This window comes from Molossus molossus, unplaced genomic scaffold (genome assembly GCF_014108415.1).
Source record: "Molossus molossus isolate mMolMol1 unplaced genomic scaffold, mMolMol1.p scaffold_m16_p_9, whole genome shotgun sequence".
NCBI lineage: Eukaryota > Metazoa > Chordata > Mammalia > Chiroptera > Molossidae > Molossus > Molossus molossus.
The window spans coordinates 57,783,273-57,811,097 of record NW_023425403.1 but is presented as its reverse complement, the minus strand read 5'-3'; the positions used below and the strand labels follow the sequence as shown (position 1 = coordinate 57,811,097).

Here is a 27,825-nt window from a genome sequence, read left to right as displayed (position 1 = left end):
GATATATGTTAAAAGCTTTCCAGGTGATTCTGAAATGCAGACATGGTTGGACGCACTGCGATAGATGATGGAACAGAGCATACACAGTCCATCAACTGATTTGCCCATTAATTGCTGTACATATACACTATGTATGTCATATATCTATATATATGATAGAAGAGGAGGATTGTTTGAAGATATTCAGTATTTTTCAAATATGTTCAGCAAAACACTAATTGTGTAAGATGTCAATAATTGATGTCTAGAAACGAATAAAGCAGAAGTCTGTTGGAGAAACACTGAACTAAGCTAATGAGCTTCTCTGCAGGACTTTTCAGAGCCTTTACTGTGCTAAGTGTACTGTGAATGTCCAACTTTTTGGAATTCCTTGTGCTTTATGAGACTATTTTATGTTATTTTCTCAACAAATCAATTATTCCCAGTTTTGGCTCATTATCTATAAAATGGCAGGGGCAGGGTGTTGGTTAGGGACAGTATCTCTTGATCTGTTTGAGTTTTAAGATTTTATAGTTTATTTTGCCTTTTTTGAATTTCCTATTATTGTAGAGCCTTTCTTCTCTCCTCCCTCATTTGGGGAAGATCATTTATATTTATTTTAAATAGTATATTATGGAGAATTTTAAACACATTAAGCAGAGAAGAGAATAATACAATGAACCTCCATCAACCACTCCAACAATTATCAACAATTACCAAATCATGCCAATTTCGCTTTATCCATTTACCCATTACTCTGAAAACTAGTTTCATTCGAAGTAATTCTCAGACATTGTATCATTTAACTGGCAAATGTTTTGGTATAATTCTGTATGATATAAGAACATATATTAAGAACAATATTACCTTTATCACACACAATTTCTATCAACATAACGTCTTAATTTTTCAAATATCTAGAGATCACGTTACATTCACTAACTCATAATTTTTATACTTAGACAAATCAGGATCCATACAATGTCCAAACACTTAATTGACTTATGTATCCCGTACATCTCTTTTAATCTATAGGTCACCCTCCTCTATCCTTTGTTCCTATTAACTAGTAGTTAGCTCGCAATTTTTCATTATATTCAGGTTTTTTCCTTTCCTTCCTCCCTCGCTCTCCTCTCCTCTGCCCTGTCCTCCCTTTACCTCCCTCCCTCTCTCCCTCTTTTCTTTCTTTTTTGGCAAGAACACTTGAGACACATCATGTGTTTGTTGTCTCTCTTTTGGTAATGTTAGCAATGACTGACACTCATTGCCTAGATTCATTACTTATCAGGAGCTGCGAAATTGAGTTGCTCTGCTTCTATCATTCATTCTTCATTTATTTGTAGTGGGACTGCATCGAGTCATATTTATAAAGTAACTTCAAGAGCATCAGCAACTTTATAATATTAAGCCTCTCTGTCTAAAAATGTCTAAAATTGCTGTATGTCTTTCCATTTATTTAAGTGTAATTATGACTTTCTGGAATATTATACAAATTCCTGCACTTAGGCTATTTATTTACTTTTAACAATGTTTTCTTCTTTTCCATTCCGTCCTCCAAAAGCTGTTTTAAAATATATATAAAAGTCATTGTTTTACATACTGATTTTACAATTTGTGACTTTATCAAGTTCTCTCATTGAAGGAATGTTTTCATTTATTCTTTTCAGTTTTCTAAAAATATAATATCTGGAAGTAGAAATATTTTTATTTCTCCTTTCTACTTTTTGTCTTGAATTTGCTACACTAAATACTTCAACCCTGTAGGAGTTGACATTCTGATGAACAGCTAATAGATGGGTCAAAATGCTGAAAACTGAATAAAATAGATACTTATAAAGGCAATAATATTATTCTGGGTTTGAGTCTGAATATCATATTGGTTTGTTTAAAAATTCTTTGAAAATTTCCAATAGAATAAAAAATGAGAAAGTTCACGTTCTATTAGCAACTCGAGTCTAGAATGTATCATTCAAATCAATGGCCTTTAAAATGTTGCTATGCAAATTTAGAAATTTGCTAAGTTCACTGTAAAATTGATTTGGATTCATCACAAAAAAATAGTTTTATTCATCTAGATGGCTTCTTAATTACTATTGTGCACAGTCCCCAAGCAAACCTGCTAAGAAAAAGGCAAATAGATCTTTTTCAAAAAAGATTAGTCTGTCTAAGAATTGGTCTCACAATTTTATCCATAAATGTCAAAAAGTAGCTTTTGATTTCTCATAGAGATTTATTCTCAGGATTAGGAAAAAATGCCATTCCTTGTTACATAAAAACCTCAGACTGTGAATATATTGTAACATATATTATTAAAATATTTAGCAGAAAGAAAGAATAACAAGGAATAGACATAGCTGTAGCAAAATAAAAACTTTTCATAAGAAAATAACATAAATAACATATCAGTTGTCAGCACAGACTTGATAGAGGACTGTGTTGGGTGTGAAGCAAGTTTTGAGAGCATGGCCCCTAGTAGAAATCACCCGTGATTTCTGCATGTTCCTTACCAGATGATGGAGCATCCAGTGAGTCTCATTACAGACATGAGAGCGTGCGTGTAAAAATACAAGGAATCAATACGGCTGCCAGTTACCTTTCAGGTACCTCACTGAGGAACACATCACAGAGAGCCTGCAGACCTGCACATGTTGGCGTGCATGCTACTGGTCACGCTCTTAACTGCTCTCTCCCTTACATTCATCACTATTTTCTTGTAATAAGCAATCAATAAATAAGACCATGAAGCCCTCCTTTTTCTTTGATTCCATGGATACACAAGTATGAAAAGAAGAAAGTATCTAAAGTCTCTTTGATCTTATTTCATACTAGACTTTTTGGAATCTTTTCTAAAAAATATGATTCATGATGATTAGCCCTGGATTAAGTAAATCAGCATGATTTAGGATGGACTCACAGGATGCTGTATCACCTTTTTAGAAAAACAAAACAAAACAAAACACAGATTTTAAAAGTTTCTAAGGTGTTCCCATTTATAACAGTAAGAGAAGCTATCCAATATTTGAACAGGTAGACTGAACTAGAAAACACCAGAATCTCCAGAATAGTAACCTTGTTTAATCTCACAACTGTGTACATCTATTATAATCCTGATTTTACAGAATAGAGAATCAAAGCTCATTTCAGACTCTTCACTTGGCCAAGACACCCCTGCTAGTAAAAGTCTCAGAACTGGGTTTCCAACTCATTCTGTTTAATTCCTTATCCAGTGCCCTTTACCACACATCCTCCAGTTTAAAGTATAGCTGAACAAGTGATGTCATTGTTAACAGTTCTTCCTACACTGTGGAGTGGTCATTCTTCATGTGCAGTTTAGGTTTCTACCTTTTCACCTATGTAATTTTACAGGTTTATTTCTCCTTCTCTGCCTGGTAAGGCAAATTCTATTTCTACTTTCTTCTTGAACACTTAATTTTTGGATACACCTAATTTGATTATTCATCTAGTACTACTAAGATAGGTAAGACTTTTGGGCCTTTCAAGGTGCCCTAAATTGTAAGTAGATTAAAAATAATCAATGCCTCTTCAATCTATTTCTATGAGTTTCCCGTTGCCGTACGTATGCATGTCACGTAAAGATGAACCTACAAATAACAGCATTTAGCATAGGAGAGTATTTCCATTCTGATTTGTGGCCAAGGCTTCTGAAGCTCTTCGCCCTGATTTCACGTACAGATGCCCTCCGTCTGTCTCCCTGCCGCAGCTGAAACAGAATCAGCCCAACTCGGCTCTTCATCAAGCACTGCCTTTCAAAACAAGAGCCTCTGTCGCAGGAAAACGAGTTTGCCAGTTGTTTACAAGACCACATAAAAACGCTACACTGTCAACAAAGCAAGGGCATTAATTTTAAAACAGGATGGCAAAGTACTTCTTTTAATTCTGTATTTGAAAGTAATTATGCAAGTAGTCTCTATTGAATTAAAAACAGCTAACTAATTAGAGGGAAAAACATTAAAGCTTATAAAATTAAAAAAAAACAAAAACGCAACACTTACTTGTTCAAATTCATTCTTTTGAAATTCTTCAAAACCAAAGATGTCCAATATTCCAATATCCAATGTCTGCATGCTGAAATAAAACAAACAGTGACTGGGCATACTTCGAGCTCACACAACCCCGGCCCATTTACTACTTCAGGACAGAAATCTGGCCGCTTCACACAGCCCTGCAAACCGAAGTACCAGCATGCCAATGATCACCTGAGAGTTTGATGAAAAACTCGGAAAATTAGGAGGAAAGGCATTTTTTTTTTAATGCTTTGATTCAAACAGAACATTAACAAAAATACATTGATTTCTAAGTTTAAAATATAACAATCCACGGGTGGTTTCATATTTGCTTTTCTGAAACAGTCCTTGTGACTTTCTTCCTCGATGGGACCTACCTTCTCTAAAGGGATCTATGCCCACCTGTTAGATGCCTCTAACCAGCTGAGACTTTACCTCCTTAGGCCACACAAGCAAGAATCGAGCAATTTCTTCATCACATGTAAATACAATATGAGGTCAATTAAACCATGTGTATATTTTCTGATAGATCAAATTCAGCTGCTTCAAAAATGTTACTATGATCTTCCTATAGGAATTCTTATGAATAAAGAAGAAAGAACGTGCAACTTGATTGTAAAATTGAAAGAAATCAAGTACCTTGTGATGCTTTTTTTTTTTTTTTGCAGATGTGAACTACTTGGGTGGTTTAAATTACAGATGTCGGAACGCTCACAGTGAGTGAGGAGAGAAGGAAGAAAACCTGGTTGGTGACAGCAGGTTGGTGACACCTGTGAGTGTGGCGGCGGCAGGCAGAGGTGTGGCTTCTTGCAAGGAAAGCCCCCTGATGAGTCTGGAATGTGGGTGTCCAGGAGGGCACACCCCCATCGCTGGTCTAGAGCTTTAGGACAATTGCTGTCTTCATAGTCTGCCAGTGGGTGTGACAGCCCGTCGTCATGACGGCACGGATCATTTCAGCATCACTACTCCTGCTCACGCAGAGGTTTTGTTGTTTCCCCTTCGCTTTATTTGTTTGAACTACAGAACCACATGGGCAATGGACTCTTTTGCATCTGCATTTTGTTTTCACAATCAGTACATAATCATAGTCCCTTAAGGTCTACAAAGTGTCGCTTAAATGACCTTTATTTTTCTTGAGAAAAAGGTAGTGTGTGGCCCTGGACAAATTGGCTCAGTGGTTAGAGCATTGGCCTACAGACCGGGGAGTCCCGGGTTCGGTTCCCGATAAGGTCATGTACCTCGGTTGCAGTTTGTCCTTGGCCCAGTTGGGGTCATGTGGGTGGCAACCAATAGATATGTCTCTCTCACATAGATGTTTTTCTCTCTCTCTTGTCCTCGCTTTCTCCCTCCCACTCTATTTGAAAATAAATGCAGAAAAGTAAAGAAAAATCTTTGGGTGAGGATTTAAAAAAAAGAAAAAGGTAGAGTATTGATTCTATTATATCCTGCCTCTAAGATTATTTATTGTAGATGGTACAGATATGAGCTTCAGAAACAGGAAGGAGACTATTTTATTTTATTTTTTTAAGAAGTGTATTTTTTTTTCTCCTTTTATTGACTTTAGAGAGAGAGGAAGGGAGAAGGAGAGATAGAAACATGGATGAGAGAGAACATTGATTGGCAGCCTCCTGCATGCCCCCTACTGGAGATTTGGCCCACACTCTGGGCATGTGCCCTGACCAGGAATTGAACCGATGACCTCTTGGTGCGAGGGTGGATGCTCAACCACTGAGCCACAACAGCCGGGCGGGAGACCATTTTAAAAGCCCTTACTTTACTATGAACTCACATGACAAAGACTATAAAGCAATGAGGGGAAGGAAGAATCATTTATTGGATGTCTCTAGGTAATGGGTTTAGTTTTTAGGAGAAAAAATAAAGTTAGCTTTGTACCTCACCTCACCCTGTTGGCCCAAATAAACTGTACATGAATTAGAGAGATACATGTTATAATAAGAAACTATAAATATGCAAAAAAAAGTGATGTTTTTGTTGTTTGTTTTTTTTATCTTCACTTGAGGACATTTTTTCATTTTTTGTTCAGATAAAATGAGAGGGTAAGAGAGGAAAAGAAAGAGAAAGAGAGAAACATCGACATGAAAGGGACACATCGAGTGGCTGCCACCCGCATGACCCAACCAGGGCCAGGGACAAACTGCAACCGAGGTACATGCCCTTAGTGGGAACCGAACCCGGGTCTCTCAGGACCGCAGAACAATGGCCTAACCGCTGAGCCAAACCGGCCAGGGCTGTTTTTTGTTTTTACTTTGCTTTCAGTTCTGGGGGGGAAAAGTTTAAAAGAATGATTACACAAATACTAAATATTTTTGCAGGATTAATAGTATTAATAACATTAAATTCTGCTAGAGGTAAGTATTATTTTAAAATGAATTGCCTCATTCATTTCACAGATTTTTTCTCAATCTACAGACCTGTGTGTCCAGCCATACATGATCTCCCATCCACCTCTGCTTCTTTCCATCCTGCTCTCTTTAAAATCTGCACAGAGACATGTCGGGAGTGATGTTCACTCAGCAGTAACAATAATGCTGAGGGTTAGGATGATTTGTTGCTTTGTTTGGTGTGTGGGTGGGGGTGTTTTTCATGTTACGAGCTGCACTGTTTCTCTTGTAGAAGCTTAGTGATGAAGCTTGGCAGGCTTTGGAGGTGTTTTGTTTGGTCTAGAATTCCTAGTTCAGACACTTTTTAGTTACATAACTTTGAATGACTTACTTAAATTTTCTGAGTAAGAGTTTCATCATCTATAAAACTAAGATAACAAGTAATATGTGTCTACCTAGATTGTTGTTACAATTAGAAGTATTGCAAATAAAGTTCTAAGATAATAGCTAGTACACAGTGTATCTCTAATCACTGGACATTGCTTTAAAAAAGCACAGTTGCCCTGGCCAGTTTGGTTCAGCGGTTAGAGCGTCGGCCTGCGGTCCAGAGAGACCCGGGTTCGGTTCCCGCTAAGGGCACGTACCTCGGTTGCAGTTTGTCCCCGGCCCTGGTTGGTCGTGCGGGTGGCAGCCACTCTATGTGTCCCTTCACATCGATGTTTCTCTCTCTCTCTGTTCCTCTCTCTCCCTCCCACTCTACCTGAATAAAAAAATGGAAAAAAAAATGTCCTCGGGTGAGGATTAAAAAAGCACAGTTGTTTAAACTTGCTATAGAAATGAAGATGATGGCTAATAGAAGAATATAAATGCTAACAGGCATATTAAAATTTCAGTCTCATTAAAATTGAAAAAGATATAATATTTTAAAATTTAGGATGAGAAAGCCCCCTACACTTTTGTTGGGAGTTTAAATTGGTAGAGTCTTCTTAAAAAACAATTTAGTTATGTAACATAACACTTTGAAATGTCCATTTCATTTGAACCAGTACTTTCATATATAGGAACCTGTACTAACACTATTACCAGAAATGCAATTAAAGACTATGAATAAGATTGTTCATTGTTATCTTAATTACAGTAGCAAAAACATAAAGAAATAATAAATATGCCACACTAAAGACGCATTAGTTAAATGGCATGCTTCCTATGATAAATTAATTTAGTAAACTCTCAAGTTAATAGCAAGTAACATATATGTTCTGTATAAAGAATAACCCCAATTATATTTCCAGAAGATCTAGAAAGAGGTGCAGTCAGCCTGAGAAAATAGAGTTTTGTTTACTTCTTTTTATTGTCCTGAATTTTCTAAGGTTTTTATAGTGAAACAACATTATTTTTATATGTTTTTATTGTTTTTTAGAAAGAGAAGAAGGGGGAAGGAGAGAGAAACAGAGAGAGAGAAAGATACCGATATGAGAGAAACATCAATCAGTTGCCTCTTGTACACACCCCACTCTGGGATCAAACCTGCAGCCTGGGCAAGTGTCCTGACTGGGAATCAAACCAGTGACCTTTTGGTGCATTGGACAAAGCTCAACCAAATGAGCCACTCCGGCCAGGGCAACAATATTATTTTTATAAGCAGTAAATATTCAATTGATGTGTATAAAGACACTGTGAACATATGGTAAATGTTCTTGAACAACAATGAGTTCAAAACTAAAGCTGGAACAAAATGTATACCTTTTGTATCTTTACAGTAACTTATAGTATAATTTCAATCCTGTGAAAAAATAAATCAATGGTGCAGGAAAAGTTAACAGGAGATGTCTTAAACAGTAAACTTAGAAGTGACTTCTTGTTTTAAAATGTTTTATACTGGGCATTATAATACTCTTTATCATTAACTTTTACTTTAAAAATATGATTTAATACATGCTGGATATTTTCTGAATTGGTGGAGGAAGGAACAATACCCTAAGGACAGAGAGAAAAAAGTATTGGCCAGCAGATGTCTGTTTGTCCAGAGATGAGAGGTGCAACAGGGACCCTAAGAGTCAGCAGACAAAGCAGCGGTGCTGTCTGCAGACCACGTGCTGGTCACAAGTATGGATGCTTCCCGCCAACTTCTGTCCAGATCTCATCTGTGGCTTCCCTGTTGATTTCCAGCTGTCTTTGGCAGAATGGCCCTATAATTACAGCACATAATGTTGATAGGAATTAGGGAAAAGGGCAAGAGCTACCAGTGACATGATGTCACCACACAGGTCCTTCCCCTCCTCCTAAGGGTGGGGACTTTGTGTTGACAAGCAGAGGAAGGATGCTGAGGCTTCACAGGTGTGTGAGTGAGAAAAATATGTCCAAGGATTCTGGTTCAGATAAGGGAAAGTAAATGATTAGTAACTGAGACTAGCATACATTTGATTTAAAGAGCACTCCTTTTCAATGATTTTTTTTCAGGTTTCATAGATACTGCATCCCAAATTACATTTAGTTACAAAATTAAAATGAGAGTATTAAAAAAAATGATGGTAAGGAAGAAAAGATCATTTTCAGGAGAAAAATTAAATGCAGGTTTAATGCATTTTAAGGATTACTTTTGCAACCACTGACAGACATAATGTGTTCATTTATTTTCAAAAATCTATTTCATCATTTATGATTGAATGAAATATGTGTCTGTTTTTGCAATAGCAACCTTGGCAGGAGGGTCACGACAACTTGCAGCAGCAAAGCGCCCACATGATGTAGCAGTCAGCACAACTGTCATTTCTCTTATTGATATCTTGCCTCATATTACACAGGCATTTAACTCAACATCCAATTTCTGGCAAGGAGGAGCAGGCAGGGGTCATCTGATCAACCAGGAGTTAATCCTATGGGCAAAATTAACATATTAATGAGATGGTCTGTTTTAGTTCAAATTCTTCCTTAGACTTTTCCTGAGGCCATTCCTGACGGTTAACAAAATCGTCTCACTTGCAGTAACTTATTAATAAAATGCAACATCTTTTATATCAGACAAAAATATAAAATGCCAAGGCATCATTCTGGTTTTTATTTTGTTTTCCATGTGTGAATATGGGAAGGGGTACGGTCCGAATTAGAGAGAATGTCTACCTTAGACTATGGATGAGCTCATTGTATTTGGGCAGAGAGGTCTGGCGGTAAGTATAAGTGAGGTTTTGTCCTCAATCATCTGTAGGCCAGGAAATTAACGAGAGAGTTACCTAAGTGTGTAGTCATTTTGGGAAATCGCTGAATCCTGCTTGGCTTACAACCCTGGGACTGAACTAGAGTTGAATCAGCCTCTGCAGCTGACCATCGACCTGGAGGACCCCAGACGGGGTCGGAATGAAATATGTAAGCACTCCGGGCTCGAGCAATCTGGCCGTCCAGATGCACCACCCCGGGGCTCACAGGACTCACCCAGAGGGGAGCAGTGCAAAGTCCCTGGGGATGCGGGGCTACGCTATGGCATTCACTAACCTGGCCCCCAATACGCTGAAGAATTTACTTAATAAGTGTTCATTTTAGTTGGCAAGGTGCATTCATTGTGGAGGCCAGTTCTTCCCATTCCACAGCTTCTCCCCCAGGGTTTTCTCCAGTCTGTGGAGGAACTTGGGGTGAAGAGGTGTGTCTCCAGAATTACATCCTGCTGGGAGTCCCTCCCTTTTATTCTTTGATTGAAGAAAGTACCTGAGGCTTATCATTTTCTGAAAACATGTAGGAAACTAAGGAACGAGTGTGTACTTGCTGACAAGTTGAGCTAGACACTGGGTGCCGAGAGGGTGTGTTGATGAAGGCAAGCCCTCGGCCTCCTTCTCTCCTTGGCTGTCCTGTGCACACCAACATCGCTCCCAAACTCAGTCCTTCCTTGCACTTCTTCCCCACCACCAAAAGAGTTAGGAAGTAAAATCTGGAGACCCCTTGAGGTGAAAAACTGCCTGGACATATGAGAGAATCCTGGGATGGGGATGGAGATAACAGCTAACATGCATACGGTGCACTACTGTGAACATTAAAAATACCTCACCTCATTCAGCCTTAACAACTACCTTCGGAGGTAAGTACAGTCATCACCCCATTTCACAGAGGAGAAGACTGAGACAGAGAATGGTGAAGTTCTGTTATCCAAGGGCACACACGAGCATTCGACGGAGCCAGGATCTGCACTCAGGCTGTCTGACACTAGCCCCTGTGTCTACAAGCCGTATGAAGAACCGCAGAAGCTACTTCCAATTGCTGGTCCATTGAATAAGTCTAAGTCTAACCTACAACAGAGAAACTGGGAAGGGAACTCTCCCCAGGAGTAAGAAGAGTACAAAGAGTGAAAGATCACTTAAGCTCCTCTTATCAGTGAAAGCTGCAAGTCACAACTAAAAAGCATTAATACTTACTACTTTGAACAAACATATGCCCTTATTTATTATAAGTGGCATTTATAAGTGATACGTATTTCCAAAAGTAGTTTTAGAAATAGGGATCAAGCTACCATACAATTTTTTTTACAATCATAATAATATTTACTATATATGAACTCCTACATTCTTCGTCTAAAACAACCCTCATTTCAGAACACTAGCAGACTACTTCAGTAAATTATGACATCACTGTTCCACCCAGTATCCTGCAGTTATAAAAAGGGATAGTTATGAAGAATAAATAGAAATGTGGATAGTTATCACAATAAAAAGAGCCAGATACAAACTGTACGTATTGGATGTGCAGTAATTGGAACCCTCATACATTTCTGGTGGTAGCTAAAATTTGAAATTTGGAACATGGTTTGAATTCATCTACGAAAGCTAAGGCACATGCCTACTGAATGGCCCAGAAATCCCACTCCCGGGCATGGATCCAGAGAATGAATGTGTGTGTCCACTAAAAGACATGCAAAAGAATATTCATGGCTGCTTTATTTATATATTCAAAACCTGGACACAGCCCAAGTGTCCATCAACTGTAGAATAAATAACTAGTGGTATGCCCATACATGTTTTTACAAAGGGACACTGCTCAGGAATAGAATACGAATGAACTACTGCGGCACTCAGCATTGTAGATGTGTCTCACATACATAACATAGAGCAAAAGATGTCAGACATGAACACAGTGCACGAAGCCTTCCAGAGTGCTGGGTGGATTCTACGTCTCAGTCTGCATGGAGGTTACACGGTCATGTTGCATATGTAAAATCCACTGAAATGTGTGCAGAATATGTGCACTTCAGCTACGTTATACCTCAATAAAACAGTATAAAAAATATTCTCATTAAGATCATGACTATGCATAGGGATAGAGACATTAGTGGTTGAATATTTGTAAAATAAGCACCGAAACACATGTTCATTTGGTAATTCTGAATCTAACATGATGTTAGAATAGTGACCCTTTCTTACAGTTGACCTTGGCTAATATCAGAGGCTCGAGCCCCATTTATTAATATAAGGACATCAGTATGAAAGAAAATTATAAACAAGATGTTAGATTGGCCCGGAGGTCAAGGAAGAGATGGAAATACATTCTTAAAGCAGTTGAATACAATTACAGCAGTAGTTATCCCATTACCATTTTGACTTATGTTGGAGATGTATATCTATCCTCCTCCTATGTCTGCTGACTCTTGGCAACTACCTCCTGCTCTTTGAGAGAGGAATTACATTTCTTGGGAATGCCTTCAGACCAGTGACTTTTGCCCCTCCAGCAAAAATAAAGAGAAGTAAGTTCTCATGTTCAATCAATTATCCTGCTAACTGAGTCAGAGAGAAACTAGAGGGAGGTTCCCCATTGTTGATGCATGTTGGTATAAAGAGGGGTGATGGATTTCCTTCAGAGCACACACCAGGCCTGAGAGCTTTTTGGAAAAGCAAAACAAAACAACGACGACAGCATGAAATCAACACAGCTGTAGGTTACTTGTGGTTCAGCCCTTCAATCACAGTCATTGAGAAACTCTATGATTCTATGTGCCAGATGATAACAAGTGGGGTTATATCTACATGCCCCCAGAATAGAATCCTGTGTCATTGCATTTAGACCACCCTTAAAAAATTGGCAGCTATCAAAATAAACACTTATATGAAGATGCAGAAATTCTGTAGCTTATGTCTTTTCTAGGAAACAGTTATTTCGGACTTCTGCCCAGCAGATGCCTTGCCTCTCCTTTTGGTCTGTGTCGGTGGTAGAGGACTGCCAGGCAAAGCCCAGCCGCGGGATCCGGGACTTGGATCAGGCTGACCGGTGTGTTTGAGAGATCCATGCCTTGAAAGGATCCACACACATCAAAGGGTAGATAGGATCTGAAGGAGCGTGAACTCTGAAGGTGTATTTGTAGTTCATGTTTTGTTGCGCAACAACAAGCCTGAGGTTTGCAGGGGAAATGGTGAGTCGGGGTATGTGATCAAGGTTAGTCAGGGAACACTCAGGACAAAATGTAGGAAAACGCACAAGGTGTTTGTCTGGCAGGTCTGGTTTGGAAGGCAGAGTAAAGCCAGGATTCCAGTAGGGGTGGGGAATCCGGGTAGGTTGGGTAGGAGTAGTTCCCCAGATGCCATCGAAGCACTTCATCTGCAATTTCCTGTGATGTTCAAAGAAGAGGTATGGTTACAAATCATGGACGGGGGTGCCCCTATGTGTGAATGCCCTCTGTGAATGGTGGACAAGTGCTGGCGGGCACACTCTACTATGCAAAGAAGCCACCATGGTAGCTGCTTGTGGGTAGTGACTGCAGCACAGGCAGAAGTCTTGACTTTCAGTGGAGTCTGGCATTTCACTGGGGTTTGGATCTGTTAGGTCAGAGCCACTGAAAGTGGGGAGCTGACCTAGGTCATAATTATGAGGCTTTACAGATGTGATTTGATCAGCAACCTTTATCATCTATTACTAGTGGTACTACCAGTTCTAAGACTTCAGCATCCAATGAATTTGACATACTCCAGCATAATTTTGGTCACGGAGGAGCAGTCAGAGTTCATGCATTGTGGTATAGAGTCATGAGGCTGGATTTGTAGAGGGAGCATTTCTGTGATAAAACACAGTAACAATGAGGAGCTTCTGGCTGAGCCTTAAGAATGGGTCATTCAGCTCAGTGGACATTTAGGAGAATTCCTAAAACAACTAGCTCTTCCTGGTGGTGAAAACGTGCCTGGACCGATTAACATTATTTTGCCTTTTCGCGGTGTTAGATTAATGCAGTCAAAATGATAGAGGAAATTGGGTCAACTTTTGGCAATCGTAGGTAAGGAAGGACTCAAAATAACTGCTTGGCAAATGGAAAGACAACCCTACAGACAGTTCCTCAATATTTCAATCTATCAATTTAAAAGTATACTGAAGCCCTGGCCAGTATAGCTCAGTTGGTTGGGTGTCATCCTGTGCACCAAAAGGATGCTGTTTCGATTCCTGGTCACGGCATATGCCTGGGTTGTGGGCTCTATCCCTGGTAGGGGGTGTGTAAGAGGCAGCCAATTGATGTTTTGCTCTCATGTCAATGTTTTTCTCTTTGTCCCTCTCCCTGCCTCTCTTTCTTAAAAAAAAAATAAATAAATAAAAATACTTTTTAAAAGAAGTATAGTGAAGCCTCACCACTACACTTCATCACCCAAAGGCCTGATTATGGAGCAGAGCACCTGAAGCTCTGAGAACGGGGGATCATCTCAGCATCTCTCAAATCACCTGTACAATGAAGAGCTCTCTTTCTAGCAATCACCTTCAAACGTAGCTTCTCTCAACTGATGGTTCAAAGTAGGAGCTATGAAAATCAAGTTAATTAGACAGTGACTTGCAGCAAGTAGATGAGGCTGGATAACCAACCACCCCAAAACACAGGCGCTAAAAACAAGTATTTATCGTGGTTTGCAGGACCTTTGTCAGCTTGGGTGGTCTGGCCGGGGATGGCAGATCTAGGATGACCTCACCCAAATGCCTTGGGGTTGGCCAGCCATTGGCTGACTAACAAAGTGTCTCTCATCTCCTGCAGGCCAGCCTGGGCTGACGCACATGGCAATGACAGAGATCTGAGAAAACAGATTAGTGCAAGGGCTCGGGATTGGCATAGCATCATGTCTGTGTCTTCTCTGGGCTACAACGAGTCACAAGGGCAACTCAAACAGGGAGAAATTAGACTTAACTTGATAAGAGAAGTATCAAAGTTATATTGTATAGGGCCTGGATGCAGAGAAGAATAAACATCTGGGGACACCTGCAATCCACCAAGGCCTCTTCCTTTGAGAATGGCTTTTAAATAATCATGCATTTGTTCATTCGCCTTTTCGGTGAATATACACTGAAAACTAGTTTTGCAAAGCACTCTGCAGGGTGCTAGAGGCCCAGGTACCAGAAAGAGAGAATGGTCTTGCTATTTGGAACATGTCCATACATTAGATATTTTAAATTTTAAATAATAATTTCATTGGAAATGAGAAAATCATCTATAGTTCAAAAGGTTAGTTTTTAAAATTTTAGTTTTAAAACTATGATTGTTTTATCACTATTCAGACAGTTGTCAATGTGGGAAGGGTCTTTGGAAAAACTCGGGTATTAAGTCTCACACACTGGGGTTCATACATCAAGTTCATCACTTGGTGGCTGAGTGACTTGGACCACTTACTTAACCTCTCTGAAATCCATTTTCTTTATCTGAAGAAGGGAGACATAATACCTACTGCATGCTCGTGTCCATATGAATTGTGATGATCCACAGCTCAAAACCTAACTCACTACTGGGTACTATCCAATATTTGATAACCACAATAATTATACCTCCACCACTTAAACACATCTGCACACATAAAGAAGCCAGTCTTGAAAAATGTACTTTCAATAAGACAGTATGTAAGGACAGAAAAGTTAAAAGCATAGGCCTGACAAAAATTAAAAATGTCCTTTAGTTGAAAATCACATCCTTCTTACTTAGAAAATTATATTGGAAAAAGGCAAACAGTATTTAAATTGTGGTGCTGACATTTCCTTCCTGGTGCTTTCTTCAGGGAGAGGCAGGGTCACCGAGAGCCAGGATGGGACATTCTGCTCTCATTTCTGAGCAGCACTGCAGCATTATTTATTCTGGCAGAACTGCCACTATGCTCAAATGACAGGCACATAGGAGCATAATAAATACAGATTTGGTTAACTCTATTGAGCAGGACAGGTTATCAGGGGGTTGAAAAGAGGCCAAATGCATTTCCCCGGTTAGAAACGAAACAAGAAAGCAGGCATGGCTAGCAATGCAATGAATTATTTGCTTTGTATAAAATATACAAGCTTTAGCCTCTGTACTCTTGGCTCAAAAAAGAACTAGAAAAGTAGCATGCTAGAAGGTTTTTATTAGCTTTATAAATCACTGAATTTCTTCCACATTTTGTAGAATTTATTTGGCTCTCAAATAATATTTGCAAATCACATAATAGTCATTATCACAAAGGAAAAGCAACTATACTGTTTGATACTGAAAGTGCCATAGTCTCAAAAATATGACAAATCTCCTTTTTATTACACTGCCTGCAAATATGTAATAAGAGAAAAGCATATATATCTTTATTGGTTTAATAAGCTACACTATTCTTGAAAAATTTATCACATTATCATGATCAATAATTACACTGAACCATTATTGTGTCCACAGCATACGGTAATTTTATAATAAGGGTGGTACATTTTTAACCATTATTTTGTATTTATTATGTGGTAATTTGAAATCATTTTGAGTATTATAATATTTATAATGCTTTGGTAAATCTTTAATATTGTTTATTACTCTAAATCCTTCTATTTGAAAAAATGAATCTCACAAAATAATGAAAAACAAATATATAATTACAGAGAAAAGATTTGTAGCTCTTTAGGAAATCATTATACATATGGGTGTTTTGGTAAGGAAATGAAGCAGAAGGAGAATTATTTAGAAAGCAGGTTTTGTCTCAGATATTTTGCTAAATTGTGTAGTTTTGGTTGTCATGGCAATGAGCACCATGATTTAAATAAATCTATGCAGAAATAGAAGTCACTCATACTATATTTATAAGCATCAAAGAAATCTCATTATTTAATGGAAAAAAACTCCCCACTTTGGATGAAGGAGAGAAAAACATGGTGTGTCAAATTTATTTTTCTAACAAACTGCTTGTTATTTTATCTCTGAAACAACATAAAAACAAAATATTTAGAACTAACTAACAAAGGAAGTGCTACATAGAAAATGTCTGGAGTGCAGTAAGAAGTAAGTACTTAGAAGATACTTCATAGACTCGCGGTCAACAAAATCATCAGAAAATCTGAAACAAACATTACACTCAGGAAGTCAGGAAAAAAAAGAACAAAATTCAAAGAAAGTCAAAATAAGCATATAATAAAACTTCAGAAATTAGTAAAAACATAAAAATGAGATTGACAACAAAACAAAAATTATTTTTGAAAATAAATAATTCTTATAGGCAAGTTTGGAGTAAGATTTATCAATGATAACGCAGCAAAGGCATAAGTCAAAGGGGCCAAACAACAGCTATGAGAGCGAACAAAGGATTATAAAAATGAAGCTATGACATATTTGATGAATAAATATACAATCTTAAAGTGGACAATTTTCTAGAAAATACACATGACCAAAAAAAGAAGAAGAAGAAGAAGAAAATAATCTGACTGTCTTACAAACTTTAATATAATTAGTTTTTAAATGTCAATCCTCCCTTCACCTCCCAAGATTTTAAGGAGAGTTTCATTGGACAGTCAAGGAACATAACATTTTCATTTAGTGCAAACTATTTTAGAGAAATCTATCCAATATACTATTTAATACAAACCTGACAGCAAAAGATTGTATACAAAGAAAAATCATAGAACTCATTTCACTAATAAAAATAAATGCAAACTTCCTTAATAAAACCTAGAAGATTAAATCTACTACATCATGATCAAATAAGGTTGACACTATAAATGATTATTCAGTGTCAAGTAATATACATCAATACAACCTGCCACCTGAGCAAAGAAAAGTAAAGCATCACTACAATAACCTTAATAGAGAAAGGAAAAACATTAGATAAAAATTTACATCCCTGATTGAAAACACTTAACTAAGATTATTTACTGGAACTCTGAGTAAACATATTACATAATGATAAATATTTATGTGTGTATTACATCAATTCGGAAACAAGACAAGAATATTCACTATCACCCCAAATTTTCAACATTGTACCAGCAGTGCTAGCCAATGCAATAAAATAAGAAGAACAAATAAGATACATAAGAGAAAATGAAGGGGAAAAGATCATTATGATCATAAAATAGTAAGATATTACACAGGAAAATTCTTAGAACTAATAAGAAGACAGCAGGGTTTCTAGATATAACATTAATATATGAAACTCAAGATTAAGTATCCTAATAAACAAATTCAAATGTAATAGAAAAATAGCACTCATCATAGCAAGAAAAAGTACAAAGTACACATAAAAAAATTAAATAAGAAGGTGTAAAAAAATTGATTAAAATATAAACATTATTTAAAGAATGAGAGAACACATGAATAAATAGAAATGTAGATATTTGTGTGTGGGGGGAATCAACAGCCTAAAATGGCCAACTTTCCCCATATTAATCTATAAGTGTAATTCTAGAAAAATCCCAAAAGAATGTTTTTATGGACTCAATCAAAGTGATTATAAAATTCATATGCAAAATAATGATCCAGGGATAAACAGATCATATAATAAAAATAAGAACTTATGAAAATTTACTTATTAAAACAATATATTATGGATACAGTTTTAGTCAAATAGATTAAAAATCAGGAGGGGGTGGAAAAGCATTTCTAATAAATGAGAAAGGAATAATTGAATATCTGACTAAAATGTAAAATTATATCAATTCCTCATATAAACAATCATAAATATCTGCTGCACTGAAAATCTAAAGGCTTTTAGAAAAAAAATGTAAGATGATCCTGGAGTAGAAAAAGAATGTCCTTAAAGGCCCAAAGTCAGACTTCTGTATATAACTGACTTATCTCACTGTACATCTACGGGCATATGGGCAGTTCAACTTCATTCATAACAAGGAAAATGCAAATTAATGTTCTCTGAAATTATGCCACTTAATATATACCCCAGAGAAAATTTTAAACATGTACCTCAGGAAACATGTATGATGATGCAACACTGTTCATAACTGAGAAAAAAATGAAAGGAGACTTAAGTGTCCATCACGAGGGAAACAGATGAGAATACTCTGGTTTCTCCATCCGGAGGAATGGATGCAGCAGCCAGAAAGAATGAAATTAGCTCTGTAGGTATCAATACAAGTAAATATCCAGAAACAGGTGAAACTGGAATGGGAAGCACAGCATAAAATGTACTGTATGAAAGCATATTTTTAAAATTCTTAATGATTTATGATGTTATGTAGCTGTTACAGAAAACCAGTATCTAGACCAAAAAAAACTAAATCGTCAAAAGTTTGCACAGAATTGATGATACTGTTTTCTTTCGAGTGGGAAGGAGAAAAAAAACCTATGTTGATAAACAAAACAAACTCCAGTTTTTAGCTGCAAGTGTGTTTCTTTTATATTAACAAAAACCTGAAGCAAAAGTGGTAAATATTAATACTGCAAATTCTAGATAGTGGTAAGTGACTTGCCTATACCCCTTTGTCCTCTTTTTGATGATTAAATCTACTCCCCCAAAACTAAGAGTTAATGAAAACAGATGTGTTAAATGGAAAAAGAAAAAACCAAATATGTACACTCATTTTCTCACAAAGGCAGAGCAGGTGTTTTTATATTTCTATAAGGTATTTGGGCAATATTAATATACATTTATTTATCAAAAATTAAGTACTTTACATACAGTAAATAAGGTAACATACAAAATATCTTTTTACTGATTGTCTAGAGTTTTAAATTGTTGTCTCTCTTGCAGAAATATTTTTTTATTTATAATTTCCATCAAAGAGTTTAAATCTCCATAATCATTTCATTAAAGTGCTGAGGGAAAAGGTTAAAACTAATAAGTAGAGTAAATATTTTATTTTTAATCTGATTCATTGACAAATTCAATCCCAAGCCAGCTTTGCACTATTCCCAGTTTTGTGTCTGTTAAATTAGGACAGATAATCTCTATGGCCTTTTCTGAACTTTTAACAGCAATTTATAAAATATGTATATAAAAAGGAAGAGAGAGAGAAAGAGAGAAAATGAGATTTTACTTGGGATTCTCAAGTAATGTTAAATATATCACATGGTCAGATGATTTCCTGAGGAAATTAATCTCCAATTTTACTGTGAAAATAACAGTGAAGAAAACATTTAATTTCTAGATGTTTTCTTCTTACTCCACTCTTCTATCCTCTAGTTTATCATTTTGGTTAAGTTTCTTATCTTATTTCACCCCTGGACAATCTCAGGGGCATGCCAGCGCTCTCGCACTGTGATTCCGTGAGTGTCATGGGGAAGAGGTGTGTGGTTGGGCAATGATATTCAAGTTAATTTTAATACTCCTCTGCTTTTCAATGATCCCTGAGCCCTGTTCCACTCTGTGCTGCTTAGAATCACTCCAGATCATCTGGTCAACATTGTGGATAGTCCCAAAGAGCAGAAAACCTTAAGTCTAGAGTTAGGTGATAACTATACAAGTTTCATTCTGTTGGGTAGGGGTAGGGGGATGCAAACATTCTGAAAACTCGTGTTACTTCTTTTGAATAATTTTTTTCCTAAACATCTGACCGGGGAAGGAGCGAAAGAGTGAACAGGGCCCACCTTAAGACTTTCTTTTGGAGGAAATGATGATAAACCCTATGTAAAGGGAAAGTGACCTGTGTGCACGGAAGCAGGGCTTGGAGTAATTAAATCTTCTGAGATGATCAAATCCCAGTGATGGGCAGTTCTCATCACCCGGGAAGCTCCCAATGACTCCCATCCTTGGAGGAGATAAATCTTTAAACTTTTAACTCGGAGAGTAAACCTGCTGAAATTGACCTTTCTTCCATGCAAAATATAAAACAAATGATACTTTTATAAGGACCATTTATAACTATTAATAGCTACATTCAAATCCTTGTAAAAAGTCATAGGTTGCATCTGACATTTAAAGAAATGAGAAACAGAAATACATAAATCAAAAGGAATTTGGCTATCACGTCGATATAAATAACCAAAAATATTCTCTTCTCTTTAAAATCCTTGGACATTCAACCAACATGTGCATATCCACCACTAAATATTCAAAACTAACTGGATACATGCTGAATTCAGGAGAACAAAACAAAGAGCAATTCCCAAGTGAAAATGTAAGCCACGTACAGACCTAACTCCGTTATCCCCCTCCTCTCACTTCTGGGCAGCAGGTGAAGATCAGCCTGTGCCCTTCAGTGAGACTCTTCAGAACAACACAGAGTATCCAAAATGCTGGACTGGGGTTGCTTCTTTTTTTTTTTTTATCCTCACCCAGGGACATTTTTGCATTTATCTTCAGATAGAGCAGGAGGGAGAGGGGGAGAGAGAGACACACACATCAACTGGTTGCCACCCACACGGCGCCCGGGACAAACTGCAATCGAGGTACGTGCCCTTAGCGGGAACTGAACCCGGGCCTCTCTGGTCTTCAGGCTGATGCTCCAACCGCTGAGCCAAACTGGCCAGGGCTGGGGTTGCTTTTTTAAACCACCCTGCAGAATTCTTCAGGGCTGTAATTATTTTTCCCTACATGAAACATTTCTTCCCTCTAATTAAGAAAGTCTCACCTAATGAAGAAGTGCAATTTTTCTGAAGATGAATATTCCATTGCTGTTATGATCTTATTAGTGCAGATTTAATGTTGCAGAGTAGAGTGGGGCATGCTCACCTGATAGGACCTTAAATTTACCTCCTACTAAATGTGTTCTTTTTCTCTCATTTCAGAGAGTAAGTCATTAGTTGTAAGACACCGGGAAGCTGAATCCCATTGTTTGCATTGCTATCCTTTACAATGACCTCAATCAGACTATTGGGGAACACATAAACCATTTTTCAAATGTGCTGTTGAAAATCTTTCTGGACATCGAGTATATTCATTATTGACTAACAAAATGATTTTCCTTTTATTCAAAATATGTGGATTTAGACATAGAGTAGGTAGCAAAAATATTCTGCTAGTGATTTCAGGGCTTTCATCATTGAACTGAAGTGTAAATTTTAATAAAAATACTTTTAAAGAATATAATTTCAACCTCTCTCTAAAACAGCCTGACTTTCTCACTGGTGTAGGTTTAATACTTTCTTCTGCTTTTTAAGCCCATATTTAAGTTATGTTGGACTAGAAAGGAAAGAGTAAAGAGTTTGATACGTTTTGCAAGTGATTTTTTTCTCAAACGACCTTCTTTGCTCTCTCCATGATCAATCTCAATCTATGGATCAAAGGAAAAAGATTCTGGAAAGTTCCTGAGATGATGGTCCTTGGGTCCCAGTGAAAGAAAGGATCACTTCCATATTTAAAGTCTGGAGACCTCATTCCAATTTCACCTGCTTCTCCCACCTGCTCCCAGATGCACAGAGGGTCCCCATCTCTGCAGATCACCAGTTCCCTGTTCTGTTCATCTATTGTGTCCTCCACCTTGTAGCCACTTCCTGAGTCCAGGTACTTTTTTACCTGTCCCTGGTTAGTAACTGATGTCTCTTCATGTGACTTTTACCTCAAGGAACCCTGCCGATCAGGAAATATCACCATGTCTAATGCATGTACCTGACTTTTGCAATAATCAAAGACCGCCAACTGTGCCTCGTCAGGCAGTCTGCAGACGTGCCATCGGTGTGTCATGAGAGACGGCAGGAGTGTGGAAACTGATCAGTGCAAGTTCATTATTACTCCCCACTACAAAGCAAAACTGAGCAAACATCGAAATCACTCCTCACGCCCCAGTTGTGTAGATAAATAGCATTATTCCTTTTTCTAAAGAACAATATATTTCCTCTATTTGCTAGCCTTCAAAACTAACAAGATTACTAAATCAAAATTAAATGGAAGAGACTAGACTATATCTAGGTTTCCCAACATGTGGTCCACCTGCCTTTCTTCACAACCCTCCCTTCTCCACAGATAAACTACCATAAACTAGGAACCCTTCTTTCCAGCCACAACCACCACGATTTTACTGTGGCAACCATTCCTGCTGTGTCAGGCATTGCGCTGAAAACTTCGTGTGCGTCATCGCATTACCCTCAGCTAACCCTGCAACCAAGTTCTTGCAACCAGGTGTCAAATGAACAGGCTCAGATACATGAGAACTCATGACGACAATGAGGAGCAATAAAATGTAGGTTTTAGTATCTGAGGGTATTTAGAGAACTCTCCCAAAGTCTGTACAGTTCATCAAAACTGGATGTAATTAATTATAAAGGTCTTAAATGTTTATATTAAGTTCAACTAAAATATTATAAGAATGTAATCTACTATAAGTATATTTAAGAAACTGAGGGCTCACTTACAAATTAAAAATAAAACTTTATATGTGTGCTTGAAACTCAGCATATATACTGTATTATATTTGCATGCCAATTTGTGCTGTCCAAAACCGTGGGTTTCAGAAAATGCAGACATAAACGAATGAATGAATGAATGAATGAATACATACATACAGAAATAAAGTAATCTTTAATTCCCCTCTACTGGGTTATCTCTTAAACTTCATCTACAACTTTTAATCTATTTATTATTAGGGTGTGTCTAATGGTGAAAAGGGAAATTTTCCACAGGTTATATTTCTCAGGTGTCGCCATAAACATAAACATTGCATTCAGAACTACGACAAAAAACGTTTGTTAAATGGTAGGTTTTGAAGTCTGAAGACACTTAGAGAACTCTCTCAAAGTTTCTATAATCCCTTTACGTGCTCGAGATCTAGTAAAGTCTGCACCAAAACACTGATGAAAATGTCAATTTAGAGGAAAAAATTAATTTAACATTGATAATTCAATCTTAGGGATATGTGTTGTATTATGAAACGGGTCTAATTTTAGAACTCACAAAAATTATTTACCATTCTTTTAAAAAGGTAAGGTATTATTCATTACACTTTAGTACGACTCTCCAACCATTCATCTCATTTCAGAATCACAGGGATGATATCCTTATTAAAAGCTAAATGCAGTTTAGTGCATGCCTTTGGTTAAGCCATTATAAAAAGTGAGCCAGCGAAATATCCACAACTCCTCAAGGCACGATCCCATCCCCAATTCCCTCCCAATCTGGAGAAACCCTACCCAAGAGGCACCCTTGGAAAGGCGCAGAGACTCAACCCCTGTGGCATGAGCCTCTGTCTAACAGATGTCCCAAAGCATGGGTGACAGCGGGACAACAGCGCAGGAGTGGACGCACTGCTCATTTCCTGGGGACTGTGGGAGGAGAAGGCCGGCACCAGGAACCTATGATGAAGCCAAGAGAAGGGGTCGGGGAGTTATGCTCTTCACCAGAAAAGCCTCAAGATATCCAGAGGCCAAGACATCCCTCACTTCCTTTCGGTCCCCCATCCCGGGAGGCTGGAGGCGCAGCCTGCAGCAGGGGTGCAGAAGCCTACCTTGCTCCCTTCCCGGAAGGCAGCCCGCTGCCACAATAGGCCTTAACTGTGGAAGAGAGAGAACTCTCATTCTTGGATGCTATTAATTTCTGTCCAAATACTGGATATTTGGGGACTGAAAAGATTCATGAAACTGTGACTTATGTAAGAGTAAGCAGAAAAATCTTGGGACCTTCTTATGTTTTCTCCCAGGGTCTGAAAAACATTATTCTCATTGAGTTTATTTTAAAGAAGATGAGGGATAAGAAGAACATGTGTTTTCATTACAGTGCAAATCACACTTGTTTAATGGAGTGGTTATATCAAGATAAGTAAGTAAAAAAAATACACCTGTGAAAAACTTCAATCAATTCTACTTACAATGTTGACACAACAATAACACACTCTTCCTGTGGCCGACGTAACATTGTCCGTAACGCGGCCTTTTCAGAACAAAGATACATTTAACATGTTTTCCTGTCTTTTCCAAAAGGTTTGTACTTTTATTCAGAAAGAGAACAAATGATTAAGAGCTAGACTTTCCATTTTGAATGTTATATTATATTAAAGCAACCAAAATTACTAAATGAAAAAGAAGTTTTATAATAATGAAGCAAATTAAACTATGGAACAATGGAAGTGTTAAGGACAATTATTCAGAATCCTCTTTTTTTTTTAATTTATTATAAATTGTGGATTTTTTTTTTTTAAAAAAATATGTTTTTATTGATTTTAAAGAGAGAGGAAGGAGGAGGGGGAGAGAAGCATCAATGTGAGAGACACATGGATCGGTTACCTCCAGTAGGCACTCAGACCAGGGATCAAACCCACAACCTGGGCATGTGCCCTGACTGGGAATCGAACCAGTGACCTTTGGTACATGGGAAAATGCTCAACCAACTGAGCCACACCAGTCAGGGTGCACAAAGTTCATTTTTAAGGTGCTATCCTAAGACACTGAGGTTAGATCTTGGAAGGAACCTACTTAGAGCTATAGGAAAGAGCTTTGCCAAAAATAAAGGAGTTGACAATCCTGCAGTTTTTACAGTGTATCTGCTGTGTCAGGACACGCTGGAGACTGAGCTCACTTGGCAAGCAGGGGAATTGTAAAGCTGCAGGATGCTATTTCCTAATAAAGAAGGTACCCCGAGAAGAAGACACCCTGGCTGTCATCTTCAAGGTTCCTGACAATGCAGCAACCACAGTGCTGGGCCAACTGCAATGAATGAAGCCTCCTTGGGGACAAGGGTCGTATCCCTGGGCAGGGACTGGACGACATACACGCCATCCTACACACTGGGGAAAAACTGGTCAGTAAAGAGTGGAATAGATGCCTGGCCTCTGTGGCTCAGTGGTTGAGCATCAGCCCATGCACCAAGAGGTCGCTGGTTCGATTCCTGGTCAGGACACACACCCAGGTTGTAGACCTGATCCCCAGTGGGGGGCATGCAGGAGGCAGACAATCGATGTTCTCTCTCATTGATGTTTCTTGCTCTCTCTCCCTCTCCCTTCCTCTCTCTCTAAAAATCAATAAAGAAAAAAAAAATTGTTTTAAATAATGGAATAGGTCAGTGTCTCCAGGCATCTATTCCACTGTTTACTGGCCAGTTTTTTCTCAGTGTGTAGGAAGACGTGTATGTCATCTAGTCCCTGCCCACTGGACACACTGTCTCCAGTGTCTCCAGTGTCCCTAGTGGTCGACAATTTTCTCATATGATAATGTAGGAATCTATATGGATCTCCATGTGGTCTGAACACGTGACTTGTTTATGCCTACACTGGCCATTGTGTGTCACTGATCATTCACACAGGAGTGGCAGCCAAATACCACCAGAAAAGTCAGGTCAAAATTTACTTCATCAGTTTTCTTTAGAAATTATTTGATGTTATTCAAAATCATATTTTAATTGTTAAATAAAATTTAAAGCAAATGGCATTGCATGATGATTGTTATTTTCATCATCATCATCATCATCATTATTACCATTATTCCCTTTTATCTGCTTAGGTAATCATTTTCAAGTAAGTTTAATAAATAAGTCTCAAGGTGCCTCTGTTCTGAAATGCCCCGACCACTAAGAGTGGTCCTGGAGAACAGCTGGCCAGCCCACTGGTTCCCAGCCTGCAGCGGTGCGTGAGGCGGCCGGCGTGGAAATCAAGACCGTGGCAGCAACATGGTGCGTGTCCTCACGGTCATCTTACTGGCTCGACTGTGGCCAGGCAGACACGGGGACCTCTTCTGCTCATCTTAATTAAGTAGCTGTCAGCTTCTGCATTACACCCCGTGATTTTCCTTTAGAAGCAACCTTATTTGAAATCTAGGTGGAGAAAGCAGCACCTTTGAAAATATATTATAGTATTAATACTGTACCTATTCTGCTTCGATCCAGGAAATGAATCCAGCATTCCGAGACCAAAGAGTTGTTCTGCTTCAATGTCACGTGTTTTTCCTTTCTTATTTTACTCCCTTTATATCTTATTTCTCTTTATTTTCTCTTGCAAAATTTACAAAACAGAGACAGCATAAAAAATACTTCCTTTCAATATCAAGGGTGCTTGCCAACTTTAACCATAGGGATACATATTTATGTTATATAATTTTTTTACAAAATTTCCACAATATTGTGCAGATTCAAAAATTATAAAAGCCTATTGTAAGTTTATCCAAATTTTGAGACCTTTCTGTGACTTTGGCAATGGGTCTGTAAATCTGCAAAACCTTAAATTTTCCATGAATTTCAATGAGTTAGAAATACTGCAAACATAACCTTTCTTTGCATTATTTCAGGATTTAAATTTAGGTTTGGGTGACCCATGGGAGAAATAGGAAAGAAAAAACTGGGAGTTATGACTCAAATGAGAATACTGTATCTTAGAAGTTAAACTTATAATACATTAATTCATTTCTAATTTCCCACTAATCCCTGTCCTCATTCATTTGCTTAGTAAAGAATTTTAAAAGATAAAACTAACATCATAAATTTACATAATGACACAGAGACGATATTCCTACTAAAAGGGAAATAATGTGTTTTCCAAGGTTTATGTTTATATTTTTCTGTGTGTGTGTGTGTGTAGTAAAAAATCTAGACTACATATGTTTCCAATTATACACATTTAAAACTGTAAGATTTAAATGTCAAATAAAAATTTTCTGAAAGTTTCTAAGTGCAGTTGGATTTATATAATAATTTTTTCAATGTCAATTTCAGCAGAGCTGCCAATAATGTTATGCCAGATTGATTTGGTACACTTAGCATATTAATATCACTCTGCAAATAATCTTGATATTTAAAGGAAAATCATATATTATCTGATAATAAGCAATAACAACAAAATCAAAATCCTCACTATACCAAACACTAAGGTATATCTGCTAAAATATAAATAATACTATATCTACCCTCAAATCAAAATCTGTATATTGAATATGCTGATCGATGCACAGTGGGATTTTATATATACACATTATAATGGAGATTTTAGCATTCCTTTGTCCTTGAAATCGTCTGAGATGTCTATGTTTATTTAGAAATTTTCTCATTAGAATATATTAGGGAGAATGTTTCCCAAGAAACCTGTAAAGGCAGCAATTTTCAGAAATTTGGTGAAGGAGTCTATATGGACAACTAAGAAATTCTCTCAAGAGGTCTCATTCAAAGACAAGAATGTGTAAAGTCTTCTGGATGCAATTTTGCTTTCAGTGACCTGCTCAAGGTCATTATTAGTGACAAGAATATTAACAAAGCCTTCCATTGACAAGATGCCATGGAGGTCTATAATTTTCAGATGATCAAATAGCCCTGAAAGCTTCTGCTTAAGGTGATTAAGGCTATGAGTGAAATGATTACCATGGAGACCCTTCGTCAAGTAACCACAAAGTAGGTGAAGAAAACAGGAAGAATTACTGATCTGAAATGCATCACCAGAGAAATGGGCTCCTCAACAAGATTAGG

General features: G+C 37.7%; 1 protein-coding gene across 1 annotated transcript in view; it reads right to left on the bottom strand.

Annotated features, from left to right (window-relative positions):
- MYO16 (myosin XVI) overlaps positions 1-27,825 on the bottom strand; it is a 422,200-nt gene that overhangs the window by 187,118 nt on the left and 207,257 nt on the right. Inside the window, exon 20 of the mRNA XM_036250228.1 lies at positions 3,993-4,065. Coding sequence (XP_036106121.1) covers positions 3,993-4,065 — 73 coding nt within the window. The remainder of the gene's footprint in view (positions 1-3,992; positions 4,066-27,825) is intronic.